Source organism: Budorcas taxicolor, chromosome 21 (genome assembly GCF_023091745.1).
Source record: "Budorcas taxicolor isolate Tak-1 chromosome 21, Takin1.1, whole genome shotgun sequence".
Taxonomy (NCBI): Eukaryota; Metazoa; Chordata; class Mammalia; order Artiodactyla; family Bovidae; genus Budorcas; species Budorcas taxicolor.
Window position 1 is genome coordinate 70,646,664 of NC_068930.1, and position 14,442 is coordinate 70,661,105.

Below are 14,442 nucleotides of genomic sequence, written 5' to 3' on the forward strand. Positions count from 1 at the left end.
AAAAAATTTTTTTTTGCCCATGGCACATGGGATCTTAGTTCTTCAACCAGGGATTGAACCTAGGTCCCCTCCATTGGGAGTACCGAGTCCTAACCACTGAACCATGAAGGATGTTTCTCAAATGGATTCTTAAAGCCTGCAATGGCTTCCTCACTCACCCTGCTCTGGCCACACTGTCTTGCTACTCCTTGCACATGCTATGCACACTCCTGCCTTGGGTACCCTGTGGGGGCTTTTTCCTCTTCTTGGTCAGCTCTACCTAGATCTTCCCATGGTAGGGCAAAGAGCTAAGAGTGATGGCAGAAGAGTTTGATTGGAATGGAGGAGTCATGCAGAACAGAATAGTATGGATAATCAAAGTCATTGAGAGTTTGGGGGCAAAATAATGTAATATCTAAAGCACTGTTTTAAGAAAATTAACTTAGTAGTTGTCTCTTCGAGGAAAGTTGAGAGAAAAAAAGTGAAATGAAGGAAAGGTATATTGCTAAGGAAAGCTATATTCAAGAAGATGTGGGTAAGATTTAGAGGCTAACGAATCTGAGACACAAATCCATGTAAAAATGCCTGGTTTGAAACCAAAAATCAGTCAGGCCCAGTTATATAAATTTGGTGTTATTTATTGAATTCAGTGTGTAGCAGGGTAAATGAAAAGAAAACTATTAAAATTTTCAAAGGATTTGGATGGGACAAAGTGAACAACCTATTATTACTGTGATCACAATCAAATGTTAAATTTATATAGAATAAAACCTTAATAGAAGCCTAAGATTATAGGTATTATTGGTAATTGAAACTTGTGGTTAATTTGAGGGTTAATTTCTGATAGCTTAGGTTTTTTTTTCCTCCAAGAAGTATTATTATGCTTTCGCCCCTTGGTAACTAAGGAACACAGTTGAATCATTTTTAGACGATTCAGGATGTCACTATCCTTCAAGGAAATTATACACATTTTCAACGTAAAATAACATGGTTACAGGAAATTGGGATAAATACATGGGACCCAGAATACATTGTGGCATTTATCAAGACTTCTGATGCCTATTCGACTTTTAGCAGAAAACATAACATCAAAACAATTGTAACACAAAATTTTAGGTGTTTTAGGAATCTATTCTTTAAGTAGGATTTTATTCTAGAGCTTTTCTGCCAACATGCACACGGGATACGGGATGTCAGCGTCAAACGCATTATTACATCAGTGACACCGTCTGCACTGGCATCTGCTTGCTTTGTGATACATAAAATGTTTATGATTTAAACTCCTCTTTACAACTTACCTCCCTCTACTTCTTTTGTGACCCCCCCATCTATGATTTGTACTGAGGGAACAGAACATTGTTGGTGTAACAAATGTTGGCCTCGCACTCCAACTCCGCAAAGTCTATTAGAATGTTTATCACTTGAGAAACTCTCTTACTCTAGTGCAATATGCTAAGAAACCCAAGGATAAAAGGGTGACGGTTTAATCCGCGTGCCTGCTTTACAATTGAGACCTGCTACAGCATATCCTGGAGTAAACCATTCTGCAGATTCCACTTGAGCCTGATAAAAAAATCAACAGTCTCTAATTTTCCGGAGCGCTCTTAATAAACTGTGGCGCAAGAGAAGGGAATCTTGCTTCGATTCAGTATCTGGTTCCACAAGTCATTTCCCCGACCCGACCCGACCCCTCCCCTTTTCTCTAAACACCTGTTGGAGATACACTTAAGAAACAAGCGCCGACACAACCTGCTTTCCTGAAATTAGCCAATGCTCACCACAGATACGTATGCAGATATTTGACTAGCAAACCCAGATGCTACGTATCTGTACGTCCTCTCCCCGCCAATCCGTTTAAAAAAAGGAAAAAAAAAAAAAGATGAAGCGGCAAGCTGAGGTCTTTCAGTACCTTGTCGGAAACGGACTCTGGGAAGCGCAGAGGGGCTTCCCGACTCGCGCATCCAGACGGTCGCGCGGGGCAGCCTAGCGGAGGCTCAGGACAGGGGGGCCCGCCCCCTGCCAGCCTCGGGGCTCCCCCGCGCCCTCCCCTGGGTCAGAACACTGAGGCTTCCGCGCGTGTTCGCGGCGCCCCACGCGCCGACCCCGACTTGCCGGCTGCCGAAGAGGCTCCCTCCTCAGCCCCTAAAGGTCTCGGGACCTCTCAGCGCAGGGCCCGAGGCAACTGAGGAGGCCGTCCCGAGTTTCCCTCAGCGCCGCCGACCGCAGCCCGGGCGCGGCTTCCGCTAGCCGGCTCAGTCCAGTCAGCCCGTCCGCCCCTCCACCCGCTCGTCGACCCCCGCACACCCCGCACCACAACACCTGCGCGGCTCTGCGGTCGCGCGGAGGCGGGGGGAGGAGCCTGCGGACGCCCCGTCGCGTGGAGCGCGCCAGGTGAGCACGCCTGCGCAGTCGGGCCGTAAACAAGCCCGCCCCTTCTCCTCGCCGGCCTCCGCGGGGCCGGCTCGCGGGTGGGAGGGGCCAGAAGGAAGGGGCGGGGGCGTGGGGGGGGAGGGAGGAAAGAGCGAGAGCCCCGGGACGGCGCCTGCGCAGTGGGCGTGATCCGGGCACTTAGGGCAGGATGAGCGCTGCTTTCCAAGATGGCGACGGAGGGAGGAGGGAAGGAGATGAACGAGATTAAGACCCAATTCACCACCCGGGAAGGTCTGTACAAGCTGCTGCCGCACTCGGAGTACAGCCGGCCCAACCGGGTGCCCTTCAACTCGCAGGGCTCTAACCCTGTCCGCGTCTCCTTCGTAAACCTCAACGACCAGTCTGGCAACGGCGACCGCCTCTGCTTCAATGTGGGCCGGGAGCTCTACTTCTATATCTACAAGGGGGTCCGCAAGGTACCGACCGGGGCGTCGGCGGGACTTGGCCCCGGCGTGGGCAGAGGCCGGCGGCAGGGCGGTGACAGCGGGCGGCCGCGGTGGCCGCCGGGGTGGCCGCCGCTCTCACTTTGGAGTGGGCCGGTAACTCCACCGGAGTGCTCCTGAGGAAGGGGGGATTCGGGAGGAGGAGGGCGGCGGCGGCGGGGGCGGTGGCGAGGGGCCGCGGGGTGCGGGGCTCGGCCCGGGAGGCCCCCGGGAACGTGTGGGGCCGGCTGCCGCCCCGCCGGCAGGGTCTGTCAGGTTTTGACACGGCCGGGGAGCCGGGCCTGCGAGTCCCCGGAAGAGGTGGGGTGGCCGTCTGGTCGCGGCTCGGGCCGCCTCGCCTCCCGGGGAGGGTTGCGAGTCCGGCTCTGAGTGAGAGACCAGGGGCGGCTGGGCGCAGATCTGTAAGGCGGAACCCGGCCGGGAGGCGGAGGACTCGGTCAGAAATGGACCGGCTCGGCACCAAGGGCCGCCTCACCTGCTGCCGCACCGCCACTCACTAGGAGCCTCTCCTGCTGTTAACACTTGGCCGTTTCCAAAAAAAAGAAAACTCATCCGAGGGGGGCCGGCTGTCACTTGTCTCCGCGGAGGGAACCTTCCTCCTGAGAGATTGTTAAGGTAGGGCTCATCTTGTCCCTTACAGTATGGAAAGGGCTGAGGACCACACTTGGGAGTGGAGGAGATGTTTTCAGTGAACTGAGCTGGTTCCTAGGGATGCTGTATGAGCGTGCCCAGATCCATCCTCGTCCAACAAGTCAGACTGTATGTGCCCAGCAAGGGAGGGTATGCCTTAAAAGCTGCTTCACAAGAACCATTATTCTGGGCGGGCGATTTTAACAGTAATTCTCGCAAGCATGTAATCATCCTCTTAAAGTATCTCTTTGAAAGAAGCAACTTATTAGAACTTTTCTTTCATTGGCTACATAACTGTGTTCTCATTGAGAACTGCTTGCTTTTGAGATACGCTGTCTGGGAGTTGACTCTTGGAAAAATGAGGAAATTAATGCCCCTGCCGTCCCCGCCAGCACCTGGGCGTGGGAAAAGGTGTTAACAGATTAATTTATAAGTGGTCAGTTAGTGTGAAAATAAATTGTATGTATTGAAGGGTGAACGTTTCCCCGGATATACTGTATCCAGAAGCAGTGGGTTTTTGCTTGGTTACAAGATCTAGGAATGTGGCAGTGGTATCTCGGTGGAGCAGGTTGTCTCATTTGTTCCAGGTGAGCCTGTCTGTTAGTGTTTGCGCTAAGTGTGCTACTGTGTTTGAGGTATCCTGTTATAAATTACTGGAGGTAAATCGCTTGACTTTGTTCTCTTGTAGAATTGGAGAAGTCTGAAGTAGTTAGTAGTCTAGGAGTTGAAGTTTTTAGTCCTGCCCTCAACTTTGTCACTGACTTGTTGGGTGACCTTTGACGAGTTACTTAACTTCTATCTGCAGCTCTTTAAAAGACAGTATTGCAGTACAGCTGTTGTGATTTTTAGTTTTATGACTATAATGAACTTTAAAGGCCCGAAACATTCAGTAGATGTAAAATACAGTTCAAATAAGTGTTAAGAGCATCTGTCAAGCAGGAGCGTTTATCTTAACATTGATGCAGTGACTGAAAGGATCAGCTTTTTCTCTGAAAATAAGTTTAGAATTTTAAGTTATTAAATTGATTTACAAAAAAATTTTTAAGTGCCTAAAAGCTAAATATATTAAGTTACTAGTGTAGACATTACCTTTTAAAAATTTTTTTTCTTTTAAAGTATACTATTTCTGAAGCATTCTAGTGGCAAACTGTATCTGTACCTGGTAGCTCTGGTTTGCATCATAAAAATAGGTCTCTTGCCTGGAAGTATCATAATGGTGCCTACTTTTACTCCTACTCAATGAAGGATGAATTAGGAGATCTTTTCAAAACTACACAAACAATTATTTTAAACAAGACAAATCTTAAACATATAAATTTGCCTTCAGCTGTGTAATTTACTTGAGCACATTAACTTTTCTGTAAAATTTCATTTTCATGTGGTAATGTCTTGTAGATACATTTGCATTATATGTTGGACATTTAAGCTCTTTTCTAGCCACTGTAATTTTTTTTAAAAAGCATGTCCATGAATGAGTTTGCATTTATTTTTATTTCTGAGTATAAGTGATTGTTTTTATGACTCTGTTTCTGATTTTAAAATATAGCAGATACTTTTCCTTAATTAAAAACCTTAATTAAAGGTGGATTAAACCTTAATTTAAAACCTTCAAATTTTACTTTTTGGGGTTAGGAGTTATAAATCTGTTTTTGACATTTCGTTGTTTTGACTCTAAAAATTTTTCCTTTGGGGCATATAAAGTTTTACAACAATTAATCAGATCATTTACATAATTTAGAAGATTTAAATTGGATGAATACATTCAACTTAAATCTGACTGGATCTTTTATGTTATTAAAGTATAGTTGGTTTATAGTATAATATTAGTTTCAGGTGTAAGGCATAGTGATTCAGTATTTTTACAGATGATGCTCCATTAAAAGTATAAGATAATGGCTGTAATTCCCTGTGCCATACAGTATATTCTTGTTCCCTGTTTATTTTATGCATCGTTTATATCTCTCATCCTGTACCCGTAACTCGCCCCTTCCACCTTCCCTCTTCCCTTTGGTAACTGCTAGTTTGTTTTAACTGTGAGTCTGTTTGTTTTACATAGATGTTTGTTTGTATTATTTTTTAGATTCCACATATAATATGTGATGTCATACAACATTTGTCTCTTTCTGACTTACGTCAACAAGTGTAATATTCCTGGGTCCATGCACACTGCTGCAAAACTGGGTCTTTTAAAAACCTTAAATTGTGAACTCTCTACTGTCTTTCCTGAAAGCAGGGCTGGAGTCCTGGAGAAAGAGTAGATGAGGAGGTCGTCAAAGACCTGAGCTGAGGAGTGTGATCTTGGCCCCTTGAAAACACAGGTCAGTTGCTGGAGCTGAAAGGGACCTTCAGTTTGTGGAGTCTCACCCCTTTGGAGAAAGCCAAGGCTAGAGAGGATTTGCAACCTGTGAATCAGTTTTTTTCTCGAGGTAAAGAATTCATGACAAAGAAGCACAGCTGAATCTAAACAGCTGTCTCAGTGAGAAGAGACCAGTCTAGCTTTTTGGTTGCACAGATAACCGTATACTTCAAGCTTTTCAGAATTTACCCCAGCATTTTGCCGTGTGTAAGCGTATTGAATCTTGCAATCCTGTTAGGTAGATGAAGCATCATTTCTTTTTGGAACCAAAGTTCCGAGTAGGGTTTCTTGTGTGAAAACATCTAGTTTTATAAATTTATTTTGCTGAACTAAAAATAATATGGACACTGATTTAATACTGAGGGTAAACTCATTGTTTCAGCAAAGATTTAAGTGACTACTATGATGATAATTCTACTTGGCACGGTAATGTGGGATACCCAAAGACAAGTGAGACCCTACCCTTCTCCCCAAGAATTTTCAGCTACTAGCTTTCTTTATGGCATTCTTTGGTTTCTTTTTTTTAAAAAGAGGTTTTAGGATACAGATGCCAAGGTACTGGGCTTGTTGTACCAACTCTTTGATTTTATGGAGATCTGTTTTAGCATAAATGAGAATGCCACCACTCAGATCCCTGCTTAAGCATCACTTCTCAGCATATCCTTCTTTGAATTCCCAGTCAAGATCAGTTTTCCCCATCATATGTTTTTATAGCATCCTATACTTTGTCTTTCTAGAACTTTTCTCAATTTGTAATTCTCTATCTCTTCTAGAAACAGAGCTCTCTTAGAATAGTATGTCTTTCTGTTTTCTCTGTCTTCCTACATGAAGTAGACCCCTACAGTTAAATTTGTTGAGTGAATGACTGGGAAAAGTGTCCATGTCCATCTGTGTCCTACTTTAAAAAGATCTTTAGTGACTTCCCTAGTAGTCAAGTGGTTAAGAATGTGCCTGGCAGTGCAGGGGCCCTGGGTTCAATCCCTGGTCCAGGAACTAAGATCCCACATGAACTGGAGCAACTTAGCCTTCGTGCCACAACTAGAGAGAAGCCCGTGCATAGCAACAGAGGATCCTGCGTGTGGCAGCTAAGACCTGATGCAGCCGCATACATTAGTTTAAAGAAAGATCTTTAGGTGCTGGAAGATGTATTCAGTTTTAGGCCCCAAATTACCAGGTATCTGTAGTAGCTCATATCTTTTAAAAGACATTTTTATTTTATTTTATTTTTTAATTAAAAAAAACAAATTTTTTTTTTTTTTTTTTTTTTGCTGGACTACACAGCTTACAGATTCTTAGTTCCCTGATCAGGGATTGAACTCCGGTTTCCGGCAGTGAAAGAGCCGAGTCCTAACCACTGGACTGCCCAGGGATTCCCAAAAGACATTTTATTAAAAGCTGAAAGTACTTTTTCATATTTCTTTTTATTTATTGTTTATTTGGCTGCACTGGTTTTAGTTGCAACAGACTGGGTCTTCCATCTTCACCGTGGTGTGTCACAACCTGTGAGCTCTCAGTTGCAGCACGTGGGATCTAGTTCCCTGACGAGGGATCACATCTCGGCCCCCTACATTGAGAGCCACCAGTCTTAGCCACTGGGCCACTAAGGAAGTCCCCTCAAAAGATGTAAATGTAAATTATTGTTAGTTGGTAACAAATTTATCTCTCTATAACTGGGAAATTATGTAGCAAGAGTAAAGTGGTGGAAAGCGGCCAAATGGTGTAGGTTACTTTTGATTTGCTTCTGTCAAACCATGTTACCTACCAGACCTATGTGCTGTCAAACAACTTTTCAAATTTTTAAAAAATATTTTATTGAAGCATAATTGATTTGCGGTGTTGTATTAGTTTCTGGCTGGAGAAGGCAACGGCACCCCACTCCAGTACTCTTGCCTGGAAAATCCCACGGACAGAGGAGCCTGGTGGGCTGCAGTCCATGGGGTCACTAAGAGTCGGACACGACTGAGCGACTTCACTTTCACTTTTCCCTTTCATGCATTGGAGAAGGAAATGGCAACCCACTCCAGTGTTCTTGCCTGGGGAATCCCAGGGACGGGGGAGCCTGGTGGGCTGCCGTCTGTGGGGTCGCACAGGGTCGGACACGACTGAAGCGACTTAGCAGCATTAGTTTCTGGTATACAGCAAAGTGATTCAGTTACACATTTATGTCTGTATACTTTTTCATATCCTTTTCCATTATGGCTTGTTATAGGCTATTGAATCTAGTTCTCTGTGGAGGACCTTGTTTATCCTAATTTATGCCTTCCCAACCCCCACCCCCCCCGTAAAATATTGGTTTGTTTATGGTTGCTCTGGGCCTCTGTTGCTGTGCACGGACTTTTTCTAATTGCTTTAAGCAAGGCTGCTTTCTAGCTGTGGTGCTCTGGCTTCTTCTCCTTCTCTTTTTGCAGAGCGCAGGCTTTAGTACTTGCGGCTTGGAGGCTTACAGCGTGGGGGGAATCTTCCCAGACCAGCGATGAACCCACATCTCTGCCCTGCATTGGCAGGCAGATTCTTAACCACTGGGCTACCAAGGAAGTCCTCCTCCTTTTTAAATGGAATCAAATAAGTTTTTAAAGCTACACACAGAACTACTTAATATTCAAAGCAAAGAGCCTTTACATTTTGCCCGCCATCTTAAGATTCTGGGCCATAGATGTACTGTCCAGAGATTGAAACAATTCCTACAAGAGATGAAAAGTAGAATTAGATGGTGTCCAAGGCCTTTTCAGTAAAGAATCTGCCTGCAGTTCAGGAGGCCAGGGTTTGATCCTTGGTTCGGGAAGATCCCCTGGAGAAGGAAATGGCAACCCACTCCAGTATTCTTGCCTGGAGGATTCTATGGACAGAGGAGCCTGGCGGGCTGCAGTCCATGGGGTCACAAAGAGTCGGACTAAGCGACTAACACACATACAAGGCCTTTTCAGTTCTCAAGATTGTGTGATTCTGTGCTCAATGAGTTTTGAATGAAAATTTGTCTTTGCATTAGGGAAATGTCTTCCTGACTTGGATTCATTGCCTACTTTTTGAATGAGAATTGGGAAGAGTGGGGTGTGTAGTGAAAGCAGGTTGAACATACAGTGATCCTAGGTCTTTATTGCTGGGAAAAGCTTGGGTACTCACCATGCTGAGATGAAGCTGGGGTCAGAAGGTCAGTTAATAATAATAGCCAAAGTGTTTTTTGAGATGGAGTTATCCAGGAGAGTTATGGGTTGACTTGAGAGACAGTGAGTGTTCCGTATAGGAAATAGCAAAGTCTCTTTGTCAAAGACTGCAGGACCGCCTGCTGGTGACCGGGGCTGCTGGTGGGAGGGTGGACTACATGCCTGTCACAGCTTTTTATCCACAGACTAGTGTTAGATACTGTGGCTTCCCTGATGGCTCAGACGGTAAAGTGGCTGCCTGCAATGTGGGGGAGACAGGTTCGATTCCTGGGTTTTAGATGCTAGATTGCTCTAAAGAAGGTCATGTTCACACCCTTCTCCCCATTTGTATTTTCACACCATTCTGCTCCCCATTTATTATTTAGAAGAGGCTTAGAAGTTCAGAATTTTTTTATATCAAATTCACTTTGAGAAATGTTATACTTCGTTTAGTAGGGTACGTATGGAATTGGATGGAAATCTTTTTTTTCCCCCATTAAGGGCCACTTAATGACTTCCGAAGTATTCATATAAAGATTAATTTATTTGACTGTAGAATCATCTATACTAAGGGGGAAGCGTGTTAGTTTATTGCCTAAAGCAGGCTTGAGAAACTGGCACGTGATACCTTGGTTCCCTTGGCCTTGAAGAGGAGGATGGTGCTGGTACTTGGAGAGGCTCATGGGTGGATGTGAGCCGTGGGGCGACGCTCCCAGAGCGTGTCAGTGAGAGCCGGGAGCTAGGGTGAGTGTCATCCTTTCAGCAGGTATTTGTGGGCGCACCTCCCAGATCCGTGGTGCTAGGTCTGTTTCTGTTGTCGTTCGGTCGCTAGGTCACGTCAGCTCTTTGAGACCCCATGGACTGCAGCACGCCAGGCTCCCCTGTCCTCCAGTCTCTCCAAGAGTTTGTTCAAACACATGTCCCATCGAGTCAGTGCTGGGTGTAGACAAAGTCTATGCCCTCAAGAAACTTATATCACCTATGTGTATTCTCACTGAGTTAATCATCTAGTAACTTTAAGTGTTTGTTGTACTCTGGTAAAAACTTGAGCAAGAATCAGAACGTAGTGGATTTTCTCGCTGACTGGCTTGGCTATAGGTCTAAAGAACCAAAGTAAATGTAAAGATTTTCATAGTCTGGTATTGTCTGAGAGACCATTTTAATTTATATCTCAGCTAGGTTAGTTTGTGCAGAAATATGAAATGTGGTCCTATTTGTTATTTAGGAGTAGACATCAAAAATAGAAATAACTTTATTTGGTAGACATTCTCAATTTTAATTTTCAGTGCATTTAAAATTGAGAGTATCAATGACAGGTTATCCTCTGAACATTTGACATCTGTTTTTCATAATAGAGTTCAAGATATGTCTTGTTTTGAAAAAAATAACCCTCATTCATCAAGCGTTTTTTGCTGAATTTTATATACAAGTTACTACTATCTCTTGCGGGTGACGTGAAGGTAAATTAAGAAACTTGCTATCTGTACGGAGCTGGTATTTTTGTCTTGATGATTGCTCGGCACACGGCATGAGCAGTACACGAATCCGGTGGAATTTGGGGCGAGGGTGAAGTGGAGGAGTGTTTCTTAGCCTAGTGGAAGAATTCTGAGTTGGATTTCAAATAGATGATTTGTCCTGAAATGTTGTGTACAGATCACATTTTTGTAAATTCCAAAAAATAAAAAAAGTTTTTAGCCTTATGTTTCTAATTTCAGAAATGCTTTGTCTTCATTTCTGATTGACCCTTAGCTGGCAGTTACTCTTAGTTTTTCTATCCCTTTCCACTCACTTATTATGCTCAGACGGTAAAGTGTCTGCCTACAATGCCGAAGACCCAGGTTTGATCCCTGGGTCAGGAAGATCCCCTGGAGAAGGAAATGGCAATCCACTCCAGTGTTCTTGCCTGGAAAATCCCATGGACTGAGGAGCCTGGTAGGCTACAGTCTATGGGGTCGCAAAGAGTCGGACACGACTGAGCGACTTCACCATCACCATAGTTGACTTACAGTACTTTGTTTCAGGTATTCAGCAAAATGGATGTGTTACGCATGTATCCACTGTTTTTTAGATTCTTTTCCCAGATAGGCCATCACAGAGTATTGAGTAGAGTTCCCTGTGCTATATAAGAGGTTTCTAATTAGCTGTGTTATATTTGGTAGTGTGTATATGTCAATCTCAATCTCCCAGTTTATCCTGCCCCCCAGTCTTACCTTTCAGCATTTTTACCAACTTCACTGCTTCTCTGACAATTGGTAGTTTGTAAACTGACTAATGTCGGTTCTATTTTGTGGTATGGAATTTTAAACAGTAGGGTAGATTGTATTAATGCTAAAAACAAGTCAAATCAGCCTGTTCTACATTAAAAAAACCATATTGTTCTGCTTTGTCTTTTATGTAGTATAGTTGCTTTGCAATGTAGTTAGTCTCTTTGCTTCTCATCTTACTTCTTTGCCTGTGCTGGGCCTCTACTGCTCTCTCTTCCTGCCGTGAGCAGGGGCTGTTCTTCCGTGCAGTGCTCAGGCTTCTGGTTGCAGCGGCTTCTCTTCTTGCAGAGCTCAGGCTCAGCTGTGGTGCACGGGTGTAGTTGCTCCGCGGCGTGTGGAATCTTCCGGGATCAGGGAGCCAACCAGTGTCCTCGGCGTTGGCGGGCGGGTTCTTATCCACTGGGCCACCAGAGAAGTCTTGTGCCACATTTAATCTTGTTTTGTAGCAGTAGGAGAATGTACTTGAAACTGTAGGTTTTTATGAGAAAGAAGCAAGAACCGTTCATGAGGAAGGAATTTTTAAGGTTTTTATATTTTTAAATTAAGAGTGGGAATATTTTTCACATATTTTCAAGTAGCCACATTGTAGTTTACCCCTGTGACATTAAGCTGTTTTTCCATCAGTTGGTTCATAGCCAGGCTCACCGTTGCAGGGGGTGGGGTGGGGTAGGGTGGGGTGTGTGTGTGTGTGTGTGTGTATGTGTGTTCCTGCTGCAACAAAACTGGTCCAGGTGCTCATTCTCTACTTTAATTTTTGTTTCAGAGGCTCTGTCTTGTCTTAATGTTTCATTTAATAAATGTTTGAGTGGTTTTGGGGGCTTTCTTGGTGGGTCCAGTGGTTAAGACTCCGAGTTTGCACTGCAGAGGATGTGGGTTTGATCGCTGGTTGGGAAACAAAGATTCCACATGCTGCATGGTGCTGTCAAAAAAAATTTTTTTTTGAGTGGTTTTATGTGAGAAGCAGTATACTTGACTCTGGGAACTCAAAGACGTGTGAGTTGATCCCTGAACGCAGGAGGATTATCATCCAACCAAGGAGACAAGATATTCACACTCTTTCAAGATTCCAGTGCCTGCTCTCCATTGTTGTTGAGACTGAGCCTCTGTGGTCAGGGAGCTCACAGTCCAGTAGGATGATAAATGGCTTGTTCATTCATCTAACGTGTATCGGACCTGTAAGCCCAAAGACAAATAAGACATGGTCCCTGGCCCAACATGGCCATAACCAGGTGATAAGATTGATGAACAGATAGTGGTGAGATGTATGGTGTCTGCTGTTTTAGACAGTGTTCACTTATTGGCGCTTTTCTTTTTTACAGCTACAGTGTGAGGCTTGCAGGGTCTTAGTTCCCTGGCCAGGGATTGAACCCCAGGCCCTTGGCACTGAGGACACAGAGTCCTAACGACTGGGCTGCCGGGGAACTCCCTGGGGCTTCTTAATCTGCTTAGAATTTAGCAGGTGTGTCAACCTAGATGGGAAGAAATGTTTTACATCTTTATTTCTAACTGAACTTGTAACTGAGTTTTACTGTGTTCTTCAGTTATGGACATGGGCAACAAATCACACAGTGACAGACCTGTGACTTTATTGCCAGTGAAATCACAGGTGTGTGCATATCGCATTATGGTTGTTGCAGACATAGCAAGTCTCATTTATACTCATCACTTCTTGGCAATCACAGCAGTTAGTGGACCTGCTACTAGAACCCGTTATTCAGTGTGAAATAAACCTTAAAAATTCTAAGTTTGTTTACTATAGTGTTACCGTGTTAATATAACCGATCTGCCTGCTTTTGAGTCTTCGTTGCGCCGCGCAGGCTCTTTGCTGCCGCGCGTGGACTTCGCCCTGGTGGTGGCGTGTGGGCTCCTCGTTGCAGTGGCTTCTCTTGTGGAGCGTGGGGTTTAGAGCTCGTGGGCTTGGGAGTTGTGGCTCACGGGCTTAATTGCCATGGGGCGTCTGGGATCTTAGTTCCCAGATCAAGGGTCGAATCCATGTCGCCTGTGTCACAGGCAGATTCTTAACCCCTGGACCACCAGGGAAGTCCCTCCTTTATACTCTTCTGTATTAAAAACGTTATTATGAGGAGTCCATGGTACAGAAAGTTTTAAGCATCCTGATCAGATAATCTTGGCTTGCCTTCTTTAGAGTATTGTGTGTGATTAAATGTGAGGAGGTAGCTGGTGTCTTCTCTCGGGTGACACCTCGCTCCATGAAGCGGTCTGTGTGGCGTCTCTGACGGGTGGTGTTTGCTCAGCTGCTGAGTCCAGGAGTCTGCGTCGGCGGGTCTGTGTGCTGCGTTTCCTCGTTGTCATGGTTCTCGGCCCTCGCTGCCCTAGATGGAGGGAGAGGTGCAGCACTGCCCACGAGGTGGACTGTGTTTCTGTTGGATCCTGGAGCAGATGATTACAGTGTGATATTTCCTTGTCTCAAGTGCAGTGGGAACTTAGGTCTTAACAGGTTACATTTGAACTGAATTCTGATGGGTGGGCGGGCAGAAGACGGAGAGGATTCTGAACAAGGGACCTGGGAGCCCAGTGCCTAAGGATGTGGCATTTGATGGCTCCTCCTGAAAGTGCTGAGCAGCTCCTGAGGGTTGAAGCTTGTGCAGGTCTTGGGAGGACAGGATTATCTTCCTTAGTGAGTGACAGTTTAAATGTTGGATATATCCTAGCTTCTAGAACTTTCAGTGTGACTTTTTGAAAGTTTTTTTTTGTTTTTTTTTTTTTTTTACTGTATTTTCATTCTTTTGATACTGCCTCTGCAGGAATGGATTAGTCCTGTTTTAGTTAGTCCTTACAGTTCCTGGAGTGTTATCCTCTTCCAGGACTCAAGCCATTAGATTGTGTCATGCAGCCCTCATTGGACTCGCCCCACTTTGCTTCAGTTCTCAGTGATTCTAACTCCTGCCGCCCTGCTGCTCTCTCCAGCACACTCCTTTCTTAAATGCTGTGACTAATAGTTCTGACCCCCTTTGCCCACACACTCTGTCCTAGCCCTGAGTGAATCCGGTTCTGCAGCAGTCGTGTTGTTATTCCCGCCATCCTGAAAGAGGAAGGGAGAACCCTTTCTGGGCCCCACCCACTCCCTGCAGGTTCTTTGTTTGGGGCAGCTTGTTGTTGTTCAGTCGCTCAGTCCTGTCCAACTCTTTGTGACCCCATGGATGGCAGCACGCCTGGCTTCCCTGTCCTTCAGTGTCTCC

The 14,442-nt window shown here is 45.1% G+C and overlaps 1 protein-coding gene across 2 annotated transcripts in view; it reads left to right on the forward strand.

Moving 5' to 3' along the window:
- The first annotated feature begins 2,545 nt into the window (after window positions 1-2,545).
- WDR20 (WD repeat domain 20) overlaps window positions 2,546-14,442 on the forward strand; it is a 66,050-nt gene continuing 54,153 nt past the window's right edge. For both annotated transcript variants that reach the window (XM_052659808.1, XM_052659806.1), the window contains exon 1: window positions 2,546-2,825. In XM_052659808.1, coding sequence (XP_052515768.1) covers window positions 2,577-2,825 — 249 coding nt within the window. In that variant the 5' untranslated portion in view covers window positions 2,546-2,576. The remainder of the gene's footprint in view (window positions 2,826-14,442) is intronic.